At 39.3% G+C, this 21,361-nt stretch overlaps 1 protein-coding gene across 1 annotated transcript in view; it reads left to right on the top strand.

Moving 5' to 3' along the window:
- Positions 1-20,568, top strand: part of adamts9 (ADAM metallopeptidase with thrombospondin type 1 motif, 9) — a 58,873-nt gene extending 38,305 nt beyond the window's left edge. The window contains exons 29-40 of the mRNA XM_084729429.1: positions 3,245-3,415; positions 6,484-6,660; positions 11,259-11,429; positions 11,657-11,851; positions 12,920-13,049; positions 13,464-13,558; positions 14,361-14,455; positions 14,647-14,780; positions 15,207-15,298; positions 17,112-17,216; positions 18,424-18,533; positions 19,753-20,568. Of these exons, the coding sequence (XP_084585555.1) occupies positions 3,245-3,415; positions 6,484-6,660; positions 11,259-11,429; positions 11,657-11,851; positions 12,920-13,049; positions 13,464-13,558; positions 14,361-14,455; positions 14,647-14,780; positions 15,207-15,298; positions 17,112-17,216; positions 18,424-18,519 (1,461 nt within the window). The 3' untranslated portion in view covers positions 18,520-18,533; positions 19,753-20,568. The remainder of the gene's footprint in view (positions 1-3,244; positions 3,416-6,483; positions 6,661-11,258; positions 11,430-11,656; positions 11,852-12,919; positions 13,050-13,463; positions 13,559-14,360; positions 14,456-14,646; positions 14,781-15,206; positions 15,299-17,111; positions 17,217-18,423; positions 18,534-19,752) is intronic.
- The last annotated feature ends 793 nt before the right edge of the window (positions 20,569-21,361 follow it).

The raw sequence follows: 21,361 nt of genomic DNA on the forward strand, positions 1-21,361 counted from the left end.
TCTTTCCATCAAGGTAAATCTTTGTCCTATGTGACGCTGCCTCAGTATACCTCCCATTTCATTTACTGTGTTCATTCACTCTTAATGCTTTTTCTGGGACGCCTGGTGACGTGTGCTTCACTATGAAGTTGCCAGCGCCCTCTGGCCCTTTATGTCAGGCCCCCTCTACTCTCTGGTCTAATACGAGTTGATGACAGTCTACCAATGTGGGGGCCAGTGACAGTGACTCAAATGAAGTGAAGGGGGCCGTCAGCAAGACAATGCAGTGGTGTACTGGTGGGTCAAGGGTCACGTTTGATCTGGGGAGGGGCCCCATCCCGTCAACACAGACAGACTAATGGGAAATTGCTGTGATCCTGTTGGGGGGGACGAAACAGACTTGAATAGGATTACCCACTACTCTGCTAGCTGTAAAAAACAGTGTATTTGGGGGGGGGGGTGTCATTTTACGATGGTTGGGTTTTGTATTTGATGAGATGATGCATTTTTTTTGATGCAATTGAGTGATGCAAAAACTCAAGGTATAATAATACCACGATAAAAAGTCCACAACACTTCATTTATTTCAATATTAAAAAACAAAGACAAATACCGTTTTCCTTTTCATTTACAGCATGTGCAAAAAATGACCATGAATTGTCTTTAGCAATGATTTTTTAGTAATGTATGTACAACTGCAAACAACAAAAATCATTTTATAAAATATATTCATAAGTAACAATACAATATTGCTGTAGACATCAGAGTCCGTTACATAATCAAGACTTTTTTTAAACTGCAATATTAAATATATTAGTACATCCCTAATGCAATTTATAGCTGCAACTGACCAGTCATAAGTGTTGCTCCCATTGTAACCTCTGTCAACTTTCTGCTTTCCTGTTTCTTGTACTTAAGATATGCTGTGTGCTAGGCTCATCTGTGTTGGAAAAAAACAACAAATTTTGAAGATGACTACAAGATCTTACTGAGGGACATGTAAAAACTACATATAGACTATAGTCACATCTTAAGTTAGCTAATGTTACAAAAACACTAACTAGCTAGCCTGTCTACATCAAGTGTTAGCTAGCTAGGTACATCTTAATGTTAAATCAAAATGGTTTTCTTTTCAACATAGAAGAGCAGAGCACAGGGCATATCTAAGTAAAGGAAAAAGGAGAAGGGCAAAAATATGCAGGACTTGGGAAAGGTCAATTCCATGACCTAAAATCACCCTTTGAACTGTGTTAAGAAGTCAGTTCAAATGGACAAAATTGATGATTGACACTGTTTAAATTCCATGTAGTATTATGGTAAATGGACTGCAATTTGTTTAGAGCTTTTCTACCTTAATGGACAATTTGCCTCACAATTTTTGCCTCTCAATTCACACACACTGATCAAGCTGATATGCAAGGTGCTGGCCTGCCCATCGAGAGCACGGGGTATCTGCAGGTCCTTAAAAAGTCTAAAATACAATCATCTGAATTTTAGGCCTTAACACATCTTAAATACGATTTTGCCAGGTCTTAATTAATTTATGATGTTAATATTATGTTTATAAAGTTGAATTTAACAAACCAGCAATTGCAAATTATGCTTTGTACTTTTTTGCCAGTATGGACATGAAATAAGTATTAAATTGCATTCATAATGGTCTTTAAAAGTCAGCACTTTAACTTGTTGAAACCTGCAGAAACATTTGAGTAATTTGGCTCAGCGTTTGGCCCAAGGACCCTTCAATATATGGATCAAAATACCAACCCTGTGATTAGTGGATCACTCGCTCTACCTCCTACAAATAAAAGTGATACAAATACTTTATATAGTGTAATAATCATCTGCTGAGTAAGCAGGAAAACCTGATTTGAGGTGTGTGTGAGCTGCAGTGATGTTTGTATTAGTGAACTTCTCTGGATAATTACAGAACCCTGGAGAACTTGTGGGCAAAGTTAATGAATCCTGCATGTCAGGGTACCAATAAAACACATGGTGTTTTAATGTGACCCATTTGCACTGATTCTCAAGGTATTCTGAGGGCATTTCAGCACGACACAACAGCAGGAAAGACCTTGTAAAAAAGTATATAAAACTTTTGAGGAATGACCAGAACAACAGTCTGGAAGACTGAAGGATTGTAAATGCTTCTTTATTATTTGAACCTTTAGTGGAAAGCACAGTATCCCCTGTGGTGACCCACTTAACCCTCCATGGTGCATCTAAAACAAATGTGTTAGTGTAATGTGTTCATGTCAGGCAATGGCATTAAAAGTGGTGATATTTGAATTGTGACTTTTTACATCAATCATGAAGTGAGTTTGCTTCTTGTTGCTATGATTCATCATGTGAAGCGTTATCCCAAAGACACATAAACATCACAATGTCCGTATCATTTTTATTCAAATGTAATCACGACAATATCTCCACAAGAATCACACAATGTTGATATGACTTATTTTCTTTATTTCCTGGCAAAAAACAAACAACTCATCTTTTTTGTCTTTATTGACTGGCAGTCCACTCACATCATGAACAGCATGGGTTGATTCAAATAAATCTCGGACATTACAGATCGAATTTCAATGTGAGGGTTTCCTGGATTTAAAAAGGGGAATAAGCATTTTATTAGCCCCTCCTTTCATGAGCCCTCCTCCCCCCGTGAATGAGGTGAGAGGTCACGGCGTGTTCCTGTCTAGTATAGTCCCTCGCTGGTCAGGACAGCAGCACATGCTGGGCCGCGTACCCGTTCAACTCGGAGCCTGTCGCTTCCCATCCATCCCCGCATGCAACGCCCCCTTTGATTATCCGAGCCCAGTCCAGCCCTGCTCCACTCCCTCCTGTGTGTGTGTCTGTGTCTGCCTGTCACAGCAAGTTAGACTTCCAGTAACTCGGTGAACCCGGAGGTGAAACGAACTGCTGCCGGGGCGATTGGGCACGCTTTGCCATTGGTCTAGCTGTCCACGTGGAGCTGTGGAATTTTTTATTTTCTCGGAGTCAAAAAAATTAGCTATATTTACTCGTTCCATAAATACTTAACATGTTTTTAATTATAGCTGTGCTGTCTGCTATTTATTATCATGCAGAATCAACAGTTTATGTGCATTTTGAATCCAAATCAGTGCTGTTGTACCTGAAAAATGCAGACCGCAAAAAAAAAAACCCATCAGATTTTCATAGGTTCCAACTGTGTAGTTTGAGGACAAAACATACCTTTATATTTCAATTTAACTCCTTCTTTCCTTTGATATCTTCTATCTTGCAGTGCTCTGTTGCTTGTGGAAGAGGGTTCAAGTCCCGCAAAGTGAGTTGTGTCACCGGGTCCGGCCGCCCTGTCCCGGACGAAAACTGCCAATCCGTGTCCCCCAAACCCAGCAAACAGAGGCGCTGCAGAGGTGGACGATGTCCCAAGTGGAAGACTGGCAACTGGGGAGAGGTAGGACTCTCTGAACCTGCTATAAAACACTCTTCTCCTCTTGTTCTCACGCTGCCAGACATGCTTTTTCTCTCTAATGCTTACCAGCTTGCTGGCAACTATGTGCATATGTGTGAAAACATCTGCAGCTGAACCTGACTGCATTTACAATCAGCACCATGCCAGCCCACTAACTAACTAAGACAGGGTGCTTTTACACATCACATGGTGGTTCGCTGGGTTGCAGCACAGGCCTACGGCGGCTGCTAACAGGAGTTTTGAGGTGGTGCATGCAGGGGCTTCACAGTACAGTAAGTCTGACAGCAGGAGGGACGTGCACCCCCTCTCTTTGATGTCCAGTCCAGCCAGTGTAAATCTACGCCTCTCATCTCTATATTTTCTCTTCCTCTGGCCCTCACTTTTCTCTCCTCTCTGACCCTTTTATCCTCCTTCTCACTGTTGCTCTTTCCTCCACTGATTTTTCTTTTTCACTTCTTTCCTCTCAGCCTCCCCAATGGGAACCACATGTTACATCTTTTCTTTGAATACCGTACTAAAGGGGGAGACACACTCACGACGGGCACCTGGGCAGCTGGAGAGGCCGTCTGGTCTCTCTGTCTTTTCCTCCCTGTACTGTCTGTGTCTCTTTTCTCATGTCCTCTTTCTCTGAATTCACCCCACTGGCCAGGAGTCCAGTATGGAGCCACATCTGCACCCCATACGTCAGAGAGGATGTGTGTCTGCTCTAAACAGCTGTGAAGCAGAACACAAGCACAGAGAAAATGATACTCTACATGAAGTTTAAGTACAGCATGATTACCCATGGTGCAGCAGGATACCTAGAGGTTCAACTGCAGAATGAAACATATAAAGCTGTGTCACATAAGAATGGGCGTGTAAATACATATCTTAACGACTCAATCTACTGGAACCTGTCCAGTTATCTGATGTCACCTTAGCTTAGCTCATCTGGAGATGTTTATCACTTCCTGCTCCTTTAACCTGCAAACATATGAGTAGTTATGATGGTGGTCTCAGTCTCTCTCACGTACACGTGTACAAACAGAGATCAGCCAAATTCTTCAAAGCTGCAGAAATTATCTGCTATTATCTATTATTATTAACACATGACATACTTCATTAGCATTAGAGGGAACACCGTATAGTAAGGGTACAAATCATATACTTAAAGGGACAGTTTACCCCAAAATCAGAGACACATATTTTTGTCTTACCTGTGGTGCTATTTATCCTTCTGGATCGTTTTGGTGTGAGTTGCTGACATTTGGAAGTAATGACCGTGAAGATGTCTGCCTTCTATCGAGTAAAATGGAACTAGATGTCACTCTGCTTGTGCTCAAAGTGCCAAAAATATACATTAGAAATATTAACAGCAATGTCTCTTTCCATGACCAGATTATTCCAGATAATCCACAGACTTTATTGTGAGGAGGGTGATGTAGGAGCTACTTTGAATCTACAAAGATACATCCTTGATGCAGGATGCACTGAATCATCATGAGCCATGCATTAGTTAAGCATTACTTAACTATATGATTTGCTCCCTTATCATAAAGTGCTACTGCATTATGTTAATATCAGTGGAGTGCAGGTTGTTCAGAATGATCAACATGTGTCTGAAAGGAGAAAAGACACAAGATGGTTATTAAATATAACCTTCAAAAGCATGAGTACTGAGTTTTACATTGGAAACACTGCTGCTGTAGTTTAGATGGTTTCATAAAATCCTCCACCTTTAGGCTCCAACTCATATTTCTTCACCTTTCTGTAGAAAAACATAATTATCAATCAGTATTAATCAAAATTATACAATTGAAATATTAACATGGAAACAAGCACCTGGTTACAGTAATAGAACTGCAATGATTAACTGATTAGTTATCAAGTATTAAAGTAACCACAAACTATGTTGATAATCAGTTAATCAGTTTGAGGATTTTTTTTAAGAAAAAAAGATAACATTTTCTAAATCTAGCTTCTTAAATACAAATATTTTCTGGTTTCTTTACAATTTTGTTACAGTAAACTGAATATCTTTGGGGTGTGGACAACACAAGTCACATGAGGATGTCATATTGAGCGTTGGTGTCAGATAATGGTGAAAAATGTCCTTCACTGATACCCAAACAATGAATCTATTAATGTAGAAAATAACTGACAAATTAACAAAAACATGAATGAAAATAAGCAGGCCTATGCACAAACATTGCATATTTCCTCAGTCGTACTAAATAATATCCAACACTTGACAGCATTAACAGTTGAAGTCCTTCATACTGTGGTTAGTAAAGAAAATCATATAAAAGAATACATTTACTTTTTGCATTTTCCTGAACCGAAAGTTGAAAACACTGACAATCAATTAATCAGTCATCATTAATAATTAGTCAATTACTAAACGCATGGGGGAAAAAAGAATGAAAAATAAACTTTATTTCTTGTTTTCTCATTTTCATGTTTCTTCTCATTCCAACTTAAGTTTCCTTTTTCAACAATTGACTCCGGCAGACGAAACAATGTCAAATGAAGTGCAGTTGGTGCCATTTCCAGACTATCAATTGATGCATTTTAATTAGTTAAATTCTCCTACAATTAAAAGATTATTCAGTAACATCACTAATTTGTATCTACTAACCTCCTGTAATCTACTAACCTTTATTATTGACCACATTTATAAGAATTTGAGCAGAAGTACTTGAGTGGCCAAAAAACAATCAAAGACGATGGGACACAAAGTGGCATTACAACACAAATCAATAGCCATAATAAAACAAAATAATAGCTATAATAAAATATTAACATAATGTAAATATGTGTTGGTTTTAGTCAAGTACATTCCTTTAATTAAATAATATCCCAGTCTTTATAACACATAAAAATGAAATACTACAACTGACAAAGTAGAGACACCGTTAGGTGAAGGTTATTAAACTCGCGAGGTTTAATGCTTATCGCGATAGGGACAATATTATAGAAATATAAAATGATTCTTTTATGTGCTGTAAAACAATAAACTTAAATGGTGTAGTGAAGGTGTAATAAAAGCTCTTACCTGTCGTGTTTTCCAGTGTTCAGCCTCGTGTGGAGACGGCGTCCAGCGGCGGGAGGTGTTCTGTCAGCTCGGAGACCGACGCAGCCTGCTGGAGAGCGGCTGTCCGGAGCGCTCCAGACCGGCGTCCAGCCAGAGCTGCCGGGTCGCTGACTGTCCCTCTCGGTACCGGTGGAGAGAAGGAGAGTGGCAGACGGTAAGCTGAAGGAGCCCTGAATTACTGAGTGCCTGTACAGAAAAAAACATTACGTGCCGAAACAAGAAGTTTCACCACTCTGTCTGCGTGTTACCGGGCGAGCATGAATTCGCTCCGTCATATCTGGTGCAGTATGAGTGGCTGCTGCAGTCGGAGGCCAGAGGGGAGGAGAGGAGCTGCTGATGAAAATCAGATGATCAGACCTTTTTTTTTTTTTTTCAGTCCCAAGCCTCGTTGTAAACTGGATTGTTCCAGCCTGAGTGATGATTGGTTAATACGCCTTTCTAGAAGCACTTGAAAAAATAAAGTAAATACACACCTGTGGGGCATCACTGTTAATTATCTTATTAATGAGTCTAGTACATGTTGCCACATAGACTGAAGGCGACAAAACCAGTTTTCCAGTGGTGGAAAACTACTGGAGTTCTGTACTCAAATACAGTTACATTACTGCAATATTACTTGACGACAAGTAAAACCACTGGTGTTAAAAATTGTAAAAGCACAAAGTGTTCTTCTCAAAAACTACTCAATTACTCTTTAATCTTTGGTGTTTAATACATTATAAAAAGCAGGCATTCAATCGATGATCTCCAAATCTGTTTGGTCCCAACTGTTCTGGTCACAGTCTCCAAACCTAGGCCTGCTGTAGCATTTTTTTCTTTTTTACATACAATAATAATTGTATGTAATAAAAAAAATAACTTAATTACAATCATTTGACTAGTTGCAATTTGTTTTCTCAGTTAGCTTCTCATTATAAGTTTTGTTTTCTTACTTGAACACAAGCTATTTTCTGCTTAAGTTAGAACAGTTTTGGTTATTTCTTTTGAGAGATTAGTATTATTTTTTAAAATCGGTGTGTCACTGGTTTGAATTGGACAGGTCTCTTTTGACAACACATTATCTCACATGAAGCTGTGCACCAGGATTTAGCTATATGAAATAATAAAATGTGATCACAGCCCTGTTTAACTGTCAATTAAATCTGATCAAACTATGCACAGTCTTGATGAAGTTGATGAGCTTCCACTGTAACTCATATTAATAATACCCAAGGATGTTTTTTTCCCTCATATTTTGATTATTTGCTTACTTAGTAAAGAATATTTAAAGCTACTGAGAACTCTTCAATAGTAATTGGCAGGTGGGACCATGTTATTGTTTTGCAAATCTGTTTGAAGTCTTTGCACTCGTGTCTCAAGTTAAGTTCCGAGACCTAAACTTTGACTTTAGAGTCCTTAAATAGTCATAATGTAACAGTGAGTTTACAGCCTCCAACTCCAAATGTTGGAAGAAGTTGAAGTTGTGCCTCTCCATCTGTAATTTTCTATCTGCACATTTTGCATACTGCAATAATTTAGCTGTTGATCACAGCTTTTGTTTTTGTTTTTGTCTTCATGTTTGTACGCAAACAAAATCATCAGCTCAGTAAGAAAACATCAGTTCTGTCTCTTTCCTACGACTCGATGGTTGGATGGTCATTGCAGAGTGGATCTGGGGATTGTGGGGAATTGAGTGTCGACTTGCTAAAAATGAATTAACTTAAACTTTAATGGATTTGGGAAATTAATAACTTTGTAGAGGAAGTTAAGTATTTTTAAGTCAAAAAGCTCAAGTCCAAGTAAAGTCACAAGTCATTGATGTTAAATTTCAAGACCAATACTAAGCCTTTTTTAAAAAAAATTTGTCAGGTCATCATATTTGTGACTCAAGTCTGACTTGAATCCAAGTGCATGTCCAGGTCCAGGTCCAGACCTCTGGTAACTGGATATTAGTAAAAACAAAATAGTAAAAAAAAACATTGTTTGAATACTGTATTCTATCTCTTAGCTGCCCTGAGAAAGAGAGTTGTTGCTTGATATAAGGCTGCAGTCAAACCGAGGCTATATTTAATGGGTACATTCCTGCTGACTAACAGTCAATAATCCCCTATAGGCTAGAGGCTACAGATCCTTGTTGAGTTGAGATTATTAGAACAGGCAGCTGCAGCAGGAGGCTCTTCTTCACTGTGTTCAAGTGATGTTGAATCTGGGTCACTGAGCAGCATGAAATGTCTTCTCAGAAAGGAGAGTCTAATTAGTCTGGAGAAGTGTTTGGAGCTCCCTGCCTGAGTGTCCCAATTAACAGCTGGAGGTAATTACAGCAGTTCACCTGGCAGGGGTTAACACGCCTATGTCTTTTATACTCTTACACTGACGCCACACATCAGAGGTGATGTCTTAGACCAATATTTTGCTTCTTTGCTCACATAGCTTATAGGCCTAACCGAAATATTTTCACTTGTAGCTTTGTTTACCATCACTATGACCAAAACATTGTGAAAATCAGATGCCTGTCCTGCAGGGTTCGCTTCATTTCTGTTCCCTTAGTACAGCAGCACAGCTCACAATAGCAGTTCCAAGTATTTCAGTTGTTTGACATTGTTCAACAAGTTAAGAATGATGAAGACCAGCTGGAGTCGGCTGCATTCGTAACACCACAGTATGTCTGACGCAAGTGGGAGCCTCTCTGAGCCTCAGCTAAAATGTTTAGTGCTTAAATTACGACTCTTGTGAGCTTGAACAGTTAAGTTTCTACGAAGAACTAGGACATCTTACTACATCCAGGTTCACGTGGTTCTTTGGTTTTAAACTTACAGTCAGGTAAACACTTCCTGGAAGGACCCTACTTTCATTGCAACACCATTAAAAACAATCCACAGGCCCAGAAAAGTCAAGCATGTGGGTCACCTTGAAACTTTATTCTAACCATTTTAAAGGCCGATTGTGTATGATTTACAGGATCTGTTGGCAGAATATGCCAAGTTCACAGGTATGTTTTCCTTAGTGTATAATTGCCAAAAAATAAGAATTGTTGTGTCATTATCTTACAATGAGTTGTTCATATCTAAAGAGGGAGCAAGTGCTCTTCCATGGGGGCCGTCATGTTGCACCGCCATGTTTCCACAACAGTCCAGAATAGACAAACCAGATATTGGCTCTAGACACGGCCTTTTGTGATTTTCGCAGTGTATAGGTCCTCCTATTCTAATGGAAGGGGAGAGTGAGATAAGATGATTGCAATGTGCAAACCACTAGACGCCACTAAATCCTACACACTGGTCCTTTGGAAGATACGCTTACTCGCTTAAAAAAAAAAAAATCAACTTCTACCTAAATAGTTAACATGTTTTGTTTTGTTTGTTTAATCTGTAGACATACAGAAACAATAATTTGTGACTTTACTGCTTGCTGTCACAGGCTGGCTGTTATCCATTGCTTTTGATCTAAGTTAATTGTGTCCTTGCTTAAGACGTATACTTAATAGACAAGAAACAAGGTTGAGCTGTGCCTTAAATTCCATCTCCTCCATATTTTCTGGTTGGCTTACAGAACACTGGAACCCTCCTCTTCTGATTTAAAAAAAATAAAAAGGTCATAATGTTCTCAGTTTTGGTATGAAAGGGTCAACATGCAATTATGTAATTACTGTTGCATTATTCTAACATTGTAGCTGATAATGTAAGCATGTATTCTGCTTTTGGTAGTCACAGAGGTAGTGGTCAGCGGTTCCTACATGGTGTGCCAGGGCGCACTGTTTTCCAGGTTTCCAGGTGTGCCTTGGGATTTTGTGACAACCATACATTATTATTGCAATATACCACTATACAAAAAGGTATGATTTTATATATTAGGTCAGGTCTAATGTGTTTACCTTTCATGTGAGAGACCAGTATGAAAGGGTCAGTCATCAGTGTTCTGCATAAGTCTTATAAAATATTAATATTATGGGTGTCTGCTGCAAAGAAGCATCTCACTCATTTGTGAAAAGCACTGACTGTTTTGTGATATTCCTCTCTTCATGGGGACAGTCTGAATACTTTTCACTTTTAAACTGTTAGTGAATTTCAGCTCTGAGCTTTCATCGCACATATTTTTAGTCTGGTCTGTAACCAGTTTCAGAAGTAAGTAGTTGTGTTGTGTCAGGAGAACTTGGCCTTGTCCTCAGCTCAGGTTCTTCTGTTCAACAACAAAGTGCTGTCCTCCCAGCTCTTATCTACTGTTTTGTCATCTTTGCCCTGTCGTCTCATGTGGTGGAGGTGTTACTCTCAGACTGATCAGACTGTTGATATCAAGAATCCTTATTTTAAAACCTTGTGGCTGCACATGCAATTTCCTGTTTGCAGCTGGACAGATGTGCATACATAATTATTTTATTTTATTTTTTATTTTTTTGTTGTTTTTTGAAGAGTGGAAGGGGATGGTGCATTGACTGCCTTGAAATAGAGGCAAAAGACTGTCAAAGAGTGAGAAATGAAGCTTCTCTATGAGGTGAAATTAGTCTCAAACCCACACACATAAAAACCAGACACGCTCATGTGATTTGACCACACAGGAAAGCATCATTGTGAGGGAGTATTTCTGCCAAAAATCGACCTTCTGTATTTGCTGTGGCTGATATCTCCGCTCCTGTCCATCCCTCATTAAACTCTTACTTACAGTAATAGCAAATAAGTTAACAAGTAATTAGTTTATTTTAGTTTAGTTTATTAGTTAACTACCTCATATTTTTCCATCTTTGTAAAAGGCTCTGTGTCGGTCTTGTCTCCTCTACAGTGCAGTAAGTCATGTGGTGCGGGCCACCGGCGGCGAGCCTTGCAGTGCGTGGACCACAAACAGCAGGAGGTCCATGAAATGTACTGTGTGAACCAGATCAGACCTCCAGACATAGAGAGCTGTAACACCCACGCCTGTGAGTTGATCTGGATCACTGGAGAATGGACTGAGGTGAGAGCCAAAGAAGCAGCGTGCCGTTTGAATTATGTCGTCCCACTAAAAGATGAGATGCAAACTATAAAAAGTCAGTTTACTCTGAACAGGCAGTACTTTACTGTACAAAAAGACCATTCATGTGAATCACCATCTTCAAATCCAGTGGTGCAGAAATGACAGAAATCACCCATGTTTCCTGTGTGGAATACTGTTGTTATTTCATGATTTATTCTCTCCTCCAGTGTTCAGCCAGCTGCGGTCAGGGCTACCGCCAGCGTCTGATCTCCTGCAGCGAGGTGCATGTGGAGAATGACAACTATGAGTACGGCCATCAGTCTTTGTCCAACTGCCCTGGCACCCCCCCTGAGAGCTACATGCCTTGTAATTTGGGCCCGTGCGCACCACCACAGGAGTGGAGGGCTGGAGTCTGGGGGCCGGTGAGCAAATCCATGGTTCTTAATGTTGTTCACTCATTTATCAGATAATAGACATGCATATTTTCAGTCTTAGTTTCCTAACATATAACTATGAGATCTTCTGGGAAAAAAAGTTCCTGAAGTTCTGATTTACTGAAGACTGATTTTGTGGTTAAAGCTGAAAGACAACTTTTCTGCTTTAATTTATCATTATGAATATATATCACAGTATACTGGTAATAGAATAATGACATAATCTGTATTTAGATTGGTTTCCCTCTGAGCCTTGCTGTCATTATGAAAAATCTGTCTGATCTGACACAGAGCACAATTTCCTTGGAAAAAGGTGTCTCCATTATAGACTAAATGACACTCATAGTGTTCTCTTCTAAATTTAGTCCCCCCTCCACCCAGATGCAAACCCCTGCTGCAGTTATGCGTGTATGTTTTTACTATGCAGTGCTTCTGCCTGTTCCCAAATTCAGTGTAAAATGTTGACAATTTCAATGTACCTCTTCAGTGAACATGCTTCTGTCTTTTCCCTTATTTACAAAGTGGTGTTGATCATTTCATTACAGAGCCTTCCACTTAAATAAATGCATGTTAAGCAGGTCCTCTATAGTTTTGTGTGTTTAATGAAGTATTTTCATGATTGTAACAAATTTCAGTTGGTATAATGCAGTATATTTGTGAAAACAGTGCGCATTTTCATCCACCTGTTTTTATTTATTTATTTATTTATTTTTGTTTGTTTAATTTGCATTTTCTTGTTTGCACTTTTCTGGAAATTTTGTCAAAAATTGCGCTAAATTTGGATGGAAACTGTTATGCGAAATCATTTTTTATTAGGTTATTATTATTACTATTTTGTACTAGTCTCATGGTTTTCTTTAACATAAATGAGGACATTTTTGGCACTTTTTGCCATTAAAGTTGCATATGGACCAATGGAACGTAATCAGTACTGAACTGACAGAAATGTACACACTTATTTTTTTTAAGGGATTGCTTTGAAGATAAAAACTGCTGACAGACCATCATCCATAAGTTTTATGTTCACACTGTCATGGCTCTCTTGCTCCCCTCCAGTGTTCAGTGAGCTGTGGTGATGGAGTGATGGAGAGGACAGTGCAGTGCGTGACGGCAGATGGTCAGGAAAGCAATAGGTGCTCCCAAGACGCCATGCTGGAGGCTAGAAAAGTCTGCAGAAATCCAAGCTGTGAGTACTGAGAGAAACCTGCTGCTCTTTGAACAAAGGTCCAGGCTAGCAGGGTTACACACAGGCCAACTGACTGCCAGTGTTAGGTATGGCTTGACTTGATCCGGTCATCTCCGAGATTTGTCCTCTGGTGAAATATTTATGATCCGAGGCAAACATCAAAGATTCACTGTCCAGTGTATTTACTTCCCTACGGTAGAATGGGACTTCAAAGAGTCAGTGGCTTTTCGTTTTCTTTGATTCGATGCAGCGATTTGCCACACTTGACTTAGCTCCTGAAATTTTTGTGTGCATGCGTGCACGTGTGTGTGTATACAGCCTGAGTGCCTGTCCCATGTTAAATCTTTGCATAATACACTACAACTATTATATGCTACTGAATACCTACCTATTTCTACTTTTTATGTTTCCAAGGCCGTTTACCCTCTAGCTGTCAAGATGTCCAGAACATGAACGGCCCGCTCTCAGACAGCGAACACTTTCTCAGTATTCAAGGAAAAGCGCTCAAGGTAAGATTATATTATTCTGTTACCTCACAAATGCACAAAGCACAGTTTATGAAGCCATAACAGGTTTTATTTATGAGGCAAGAGGGACAGTTGAAAAGTAGGCTTCTCCTGTCATTTTAAATGACTTAAACACTGATAGAACATTTTGCTGCAGTGTCTGTGTGACTTTGAGTGTGTGCCTGCATTAGTGTAACAGCGTTCATCTCTACTAGCTTGTGTTTAGTTATACTTTTGGTGCTGTGACATGGTGTGTGAGGTTGCAAATAGATGCAGCACATTTCATAACACACAGATGAACCTGACTGTTTTAAAAATGACACTAGCTTCTGAGTTTTTTGCCCCACCCTTGTTTCGCTCTGTGTTCAGTAACAGTTGAGCAAGTTGGTACCCAGCAGATCCTCGGTCAACTTTTTCCTGCCATGTCTAGAAGGGAACTCCAGATGTGCAAAAGATCCCTAAACCCTAAATCCCTAAGGTCCCTAAACCTACCCAGATCTTAACCACAGCACTGTCACATTACAAAACATGTTTAGTTTGTACAAGGTGCACAATGAAGAAGCAATGCACAGGACTGTCATTGGAACAGAGAGTAAAAACGGTCTTAGGAAGGATCACCTGCCATCTCACCTCCTCACCACCATTATTGTCCTTCCTTTCCTAATCTGCAATTCTTCTCTTCTTACCTATTTTTGCTCTACTCTCCTGTCACCACCATCCCTTTTCCTTCACCCTTGGGTCTCTACTCCACCTCCCTCTGGTTACCACCTCTCCTTTTCTACCTCCTCTGCTTTTTTCTCCTCAGGTCTACTGTGCAGGAATGCAGACAGAGACTCCACAGGAGTACATCACCTTGACAACGGGAGAAGGGGAGAATTTTTCAGAGATTTTTGGCTTCAGGTAAACAGCCAGCAGGATAACAATAAGAATAGCCAGTTTCATTACAAAATCCACTGACTACTGGCAAAGAGTATATTTGTAAATGAAGACATTCCATGAAAGTGTAAAGTTGAGCTGAGGTATCTTGTTTTTGTTTTTGTGTGTGTGTGTGTGTGTGTGTGTGTGTGTGTGTGTGTGTGTGTGTTTCCCAGGCTCAATGACCCCACTCAGTGTCCAGCCAACGGCTCCAGAAGAGAGGATTGTGACTGTCGGAGAGACTACAACGCTGCTGGCATCACCACCTTCTCCAAAGTCCGCCTGGACCTCAGCAAGATGAACATCATCAGTGAGTGGCTCACACACACACACACACATGGACACACACACACATAACAGCATCCTGTGCCAGTGTAAACTCTACATTACTCTCAAATAAGAACTTCCTTTGCCATTTAATTATGTCCATGCTCACGAGGGTTAATGGGCTCAAGATGTCATCAGGGTTCATTTAAGCAACACACAATTACAAGGCTTGAGGGGATTAAATGAAACTGGTGTAAGTAGATGAAATTATACTGATATTAGGCTGATCCTAAAACTAAGGCTAGATTTAGACTGGTTAAATAGCACAAGGCCTGGTCATTATGGCTGATGTAAGCTTTCATTATAAAAGTTCATCTGAGGTCGTGGAGCAACAAATTTCAGGATACATGTTTCCAGGAGTATTTGTCACATTTTACATTATGAACTTGTTCGTTTACTTGTTGTTCAGCTACAGACTGGCAGTTTGCTAACACCCGCGAAGGAAAGAATGTTCCATTTGCTACAGCTGGAGACTGCTACAGCGCCGCACGATGTCCACAGGTGAGAACTACAGCTCCTCGTTATATGACAGGAGGGGAAGTTGTCCTTTTTCACAGCAGACTGTTGAATTGTCACAGCAGGAAAAGCTCAAGTGTAGCTAATAACATTAATGATGGCTCATTTCTTTAAAATGTTCAGGTGAGTCATTCCATCAAGCCAGAATGCCTTAAAACAGATATAAATATGCTAAATACAGCCGTTATTAGTGTTATTAATTACACTTGTGCTCTTCCTGCTACACGATGACATGTAAAACTTTCTGGCATTATAAAAGCTTCATTAGTGTCTTTCTCTTTAAATGTTTTGGAATATGTTAATGAGAATGCTCTGTATTGTCATTAATTGATGAAGAAATGTTTGTTCTTGAAACATGGCGCACGTTGACAGGTGTCATGTATTCTTTGTCATGCACAGTCTTCAGTGGTGAAATGTAAATTTAGTCAAATACTGCACTTGAGTACATATTTGTTTGATGTGCTTGTACTTTACTCCACTACATCTTAGAGGGAAATATTGTACTTTATACTTCTCTACATCTATCTAATAATATTCTAATAAAATAGTAATAATCATAAAATTGTGAATGTGCCATTTTGCATAAGTACCTTTACTTTTGATATTTTGGTGATAAAACTTAGAACTCCAATTCCTAAACAGTTGGGATGCTTTGTAAAACATAAATAAAAACAGAAGGCATTGATATGCAAATCGTTTTCAACCCATACTCAGTTGAATACATATTCAAAGATATTTAATGTTCAAACTGATTAACTTCATTGTTCAGTCTGAATTTGTTGCTTGATATCATCTGGATGGGATCAGGTGGGCCTCCACAGATGTGTTACCCATGATGCTATGGGCATCATAACGAACTCCCATACAATCACAGATGCTGGCTTTTAAAGTTAGTGCTGGTAACAAGCTTTATGGTTCTTTTCCTCAGCAGCCCAGAGGACAAGATGTTCATGATATCTGAAAATATTTGCCCACACAGTTTACCATAAAGTGGTGAACATCACCCCTTCCTTTCTTGTAACCACTGAGGCTTTCAAGGATCCCCTTTAATGCCCAATCGTGATACTGTCACCTGTCACTTGTTAACCTGTTTACATGTGCAATGTTCCACACAGGTGTTTTTGAGTATCTCAGTCTTTCGTTGCCCTTGTCCCAACTTTCTAAAACTCAGATTGAATGTATATTTACAAAAATCAATCAAATCAAGTTTGTCATTTTGAACATAAATGATCTTGTCTTTGAAGTTTAAGTTTTTGCAAATCATTGCATTCTGTTTTTATTTGTTTTACTCAATGTCCTAACTTCTGGGGAACTGAGAGAATTGGCATACTTCTACTAGATATGCAAAGTGTTTAAAGTTTTACTAAGTTAAATTTTGAATGCACGACTTTTACTTGACGTGGTGATTTTACATCATATGATATTTCTACTTTTACTGAAATAAAACATTTCAGCACTTCTTCCACCACCATTAGCTTGGTAGCTAACTCTGTCAAGCTAATAAAGTTACTGTTGTCTCTGGAAAATGAAATGTATCCTGACAAATTGATGTTCAGGCTATACAATGTGTAATAATCCACACAGTTGCACTTTCTCTGGTTTGAAAACCCTCTGATGGAGATATTTGAGTTGAGCCTCTCCATTTCTTTAGACCCTTTACTTTCTCTTTCTTCAGATACTTCAAAGTGTCTTTATCAAAGCACATGGTGAACGTTAGTCGTGTCTAATGCATTTTTTAAACACTTTTCTATGTGATAACTTATTTATATTCTGTCTGTGTGTCTGTCTCTTCTTTCAGGGGCGGTTCAGGATCAACCTCTCAGGAACGGGTTTTAAGGTAGCTGAGGACACCTCATGGATCTCCCATGGCAACTACGCAGTGGCTGATGTACAAAAATCACAGGTAGTGGCAACATGTCACACATGAACATGTCCATATCCTGGGAAACTCCCAAAATCAAAGTAAACTTTAGCTGAACAGTCTTAAAGATTTGGAGAACACAATTTAGATAAAGAAAGAGAAAAATAGCTTTCATTATAATCCCAATGTATTCTGATTAAATATACTTATCTGTATTTTTTTTTATTTTCCCGCCTCATCCTCTGCTTTTTGTTCTGTTACCTCTTACACTCCGTCCCTCCCTCCACTATGTCTCCTCTCTGCATGTCCACTTGGCTCATGAGTTCTAAGTGGGCATAGTCCCAAGTGGGTTCTGTATTCCCAGCTCCACTTCTCCCTATAAACTCACTGAGGAAGGACCCTTATTGGGCAGCTGCTCTCTCAAGTGCCCCCACCCTCCCACCCTCTGCTTTTGAAATGGAGATCAAGCTGGAGAGTGCTTTTTGGCAAGGCACAAACAGGAGGTGGTTGTGATGCCAAAAAGTGTTCACAGTCTGACATCCATAGCCAGCTGGTGTGCTCTGGGCACTTCAGCGAGCTTAAATAAAGCCAGGTTGTGACAGTGGGACACAGAGAGAGCACTCCAGAGGAGATCAGACGAACCACTCACCTCACGCTGTGGCTTTCATGTCGTGGGATAGTGCTGCTGGTGTACTTGTCTGCTGCAATTTCCTTTTTGTTCCTAGATGTTTGCATGAAACTTCCTATTATGCCACATGTAAATGATGCTAGTGAAGTGTTAGTGATTAATTAGCTTGGATTTTCTGCTTGTTGCTGAGACTGATAGCCCAATTTATACTTGGTGACAACCGGCCTGTTGGGCCTCAGTCTTTGTGCACTTTTTGAAAAGGAAAAGCTAATTTCATAGCCACCAAAACAAACCTGCAACCCCAGTTCCAAAAAGTTTGGCACATTGTGTAAAAAGTAAGTAAAAACAGAATGCAATGATTTGCAAATACTTTTCGACCTATATTCAACTGAATACAGTACAAAAACAAGATCACACTGAAACACTTTATTGTCTTTTGTAAATGCACACTTATTCTGAATTTGCACTTGCAGTTTCTACACTGTTGCAGCTTTTTGCTTACCAGATCCTTCAGACTAAGATCTGTTTTTTCAGTGACAGCTGAGATCAGTAACAGGGTAAAAACCTCAAGCGAGATTTGTTACTGCAGTTCTTCTCATGTTATTCCTCTTGTGTCCACAGGGTGGTAGCAGAGTGTCAGGAATGTGTGGAGGCTACTGTGGTAAATGTACACCGTCTTCTGGCTCCAGCCTGCCTGTGACAGTGGAACACATCTAATACCAATCAAACAGGTGTGGTAAGCTTTCTAAATATGGCAACAATACTTCAATTTCAATTATAAAAGGTACGATCTGTAATCCAAGTAAAGACAAGTTCAGCTCTTCCACCAGAATTCAAAACGCATAACCTGAGTCTGACGAGGCCTTTATTATTTAAAAACAACTCATCAATTAAATCTTAGTATTCATATTTTACTGTTTATAAAGGATGCTTGTAAACAGAGGGAAAAACTAAGACTTATATTTTATGTATGTGAGTACTCCTGGAACGCATATGATTAAAGGGATAGTTCAGATTATTTGGAGTGGGGTTGTATTTGTGCTTTACTTATCAATAGTCCATGTAATAAGTACAGTAGATGGAGGTCAGCACAGCCTGAGCTTGGAGAAGCAGAGCGGGACACCAGCATGGAAGCCAACCAATGAGCTGCTGTGGATGGGATCAGCAACAAAACATATTATAGCCACTTAAATAAAAGTTCTCCCAAAAATGTAATATCAGTTTACATGATATTTTGAATATTTTCGCCATTTTAACTTGCTGTCAGACACTCTTTTCTGACAGGAAACTGCTGTTATTTCAGCTAAATATTGGTCTCTCCAAAGCAACCAAACTTAAAATACCTTGGTATTTTAAAAAGATAGTTTGGATTTGTTGAAGTCACAATAACACAAACAAACCAACAGATCGAGGCATCTGTAGTCCAGCAACTCATATGTTCTGTGAGGTAGAATTGCTGTTTTCTGTAAAGAGTCTGGTTGCTATGGAGAGAATGATATTTGGTTTACATATCAGAGATTTCCCATCAGTAAAGGCTGTCTGACAACAAAGTAAAGCAGTGAAAATTTTCCAAACGTAGTGTAAACCTAAACTAATGAAGATTTTTTGGGGGCTAAAATAGGTTTTGTCGCTGACCTGTTATCAGCAGTTTATTGCTTAGGCTCCATGCTGGTGCTCCTCTCTGCTTCTCCAAACTCAGGGTGTGCCAGCCAGCCTCTACTGTAGGTAATACAATGCCTCAATAATAGCAATAAGTCATACAACCCTACATTAAATAATCCAAACTACACCTGCAACTCCAGTAGAGAGCAGCCTGATGAATATCAAGTAATTAATATTGAAAAAATCCATCTATAGTCTGTATTTCTGATCACTGAATACACATCTTTCCTTTGTCCAGTTTTTCAATGAGTAACTGAGTGTTAATGTTGTCTGCCTGTCTTTTTTCAGCATCTATTTCCATTCATCTTGGTGCTTGTTTTGTCAAGACGTCCCTCCTCCTTGGTGCTGCAGCCAACTCAGAGCTTGAAGCCGTCCTTCACACAACCTTTCTTACTCCGTGTGTATAGTGTAAATGAATCTGCTGTAAGTACTGTACATAGCAGGATGAAAATGTCTTATTTATTGTACTCTTCATTTATTTTTGTATTGTAATATAATTTAACTGTTTTGTTGTCAATATCAAACACCGCACAGTTGCCATTAATCTGATTTTTTTTTTGCCAGAATGTGCCTTCCAATTTTGATATTTGCTACTTGGACATTGTCATGTCATTCCTCCACAGTGCATGTATTACAGCCATAGGTTCCTTCTGAGACCAATGCAGTAAGACGCGTTCTTTCCAGTAATGTTACTGCTGTGACCAACCTGTTGTTCATATGCAGTGAGGTGTCTCCAATCAGTGCAGTCAGTGGGTCTTTTTTTTTTTTTAAACCTTTATCACTTCAGGCAAGATTTGCAGACACATGCATATGCCCAATATAACCTCAGTCCAGAGTCACACTGTGTGTCATTTGAGCAGCTCCTTTAGAAGACTTTTTGGCTCAGTGATGCACTCAGTTTCTTATTTTGAATGTATTTCCCTGTCAGTTATTACCAGTAAGTCCCCACCTGCATCTTTCCAGCTATTTACTGCAGCTGTAAGACTTTGTCTAATGCCAAAAAGTTAGTGTCTGTTTATGATTAGTAGGAAATCATTAATAATCTTCAGGCGTCATCAGGAGTAGATGTTTATAATGCTTCATTTGAGAAAAATGTTAATGAATTCTGGCTCCAACTCCAGAGTGTGTACTTTCGGAGCAGTGGGCTTTTGTTGCTACAATAATGGGCTTAGTTTTACATCAACATACAATGAACATTTCAGTTCAGTTTAAATACAATTTTATTTATACAGTGACAAATCATAACAGGCAGAAGTACCTATAGAAAGTGGAAGAAGAGGAGACGAGAGAGAGAGTTATAAAATATAACATTGCTCTTGCACACATGTAGTTTCAGTGTCCCTGCAGCCTGCAGGCAACCTGCCTGAGGAGGAGGGGGCCGAGGGAAACTACTCACTTCAACCATAGATGGTATATTAAATAGGGATTCAACATATTTAATATTTAATGTACCGTCTCTTGCTTCAGCCCACTATTTGGGTATTTGAAAACAAGGGACTGACATATTGTTCCTTTAAGCTAGTACAAAATGTAAGATGAAAGTGCCAGTATGTCCTTTTTTCAGTAAAATGTAATATATGCATCTTTTTATGATCCATACATGAGCATCAGTATTGTTCTAAATATATTTCCATCCAGTCTTTTGTTTTAATGAAAGTAAAAGATTGCAGCTGCAACCTGTTCTGCAGTAGGAGGACAGCAGGTATGGGGGAGAAACTTTGAGGTAGTTGAAGTGTATGATAATAATAATGGATATTTAAACTGTATTTGGAGGAGATTATGCTTCAACAATGGGATTCTCAATTAACGTTTTCCAAAAAAAGTGACAAGGTGGTACATCTCAAGTCTTAAAGTTGAGAAGAACAAATTCTTCACATTTCACTTGTTTATTTGACTC

The sequence above is a fragment of the Lutjanus erythropterus genome, chromosome 2 (genome assembly GCF_056507025.1).
Source record: "Lutjanus erythropterus isolate fLutEry1 chromosome 2, fLutEry1.hap2, whole genome shotgun sequence".
Lineage (NCBI taxonomy): Eukaryota > Metazoa > Chordata > Actinopteri > Lutjaniformes > Lutjanidae > Lutjanus > Lutjanus erythropterus.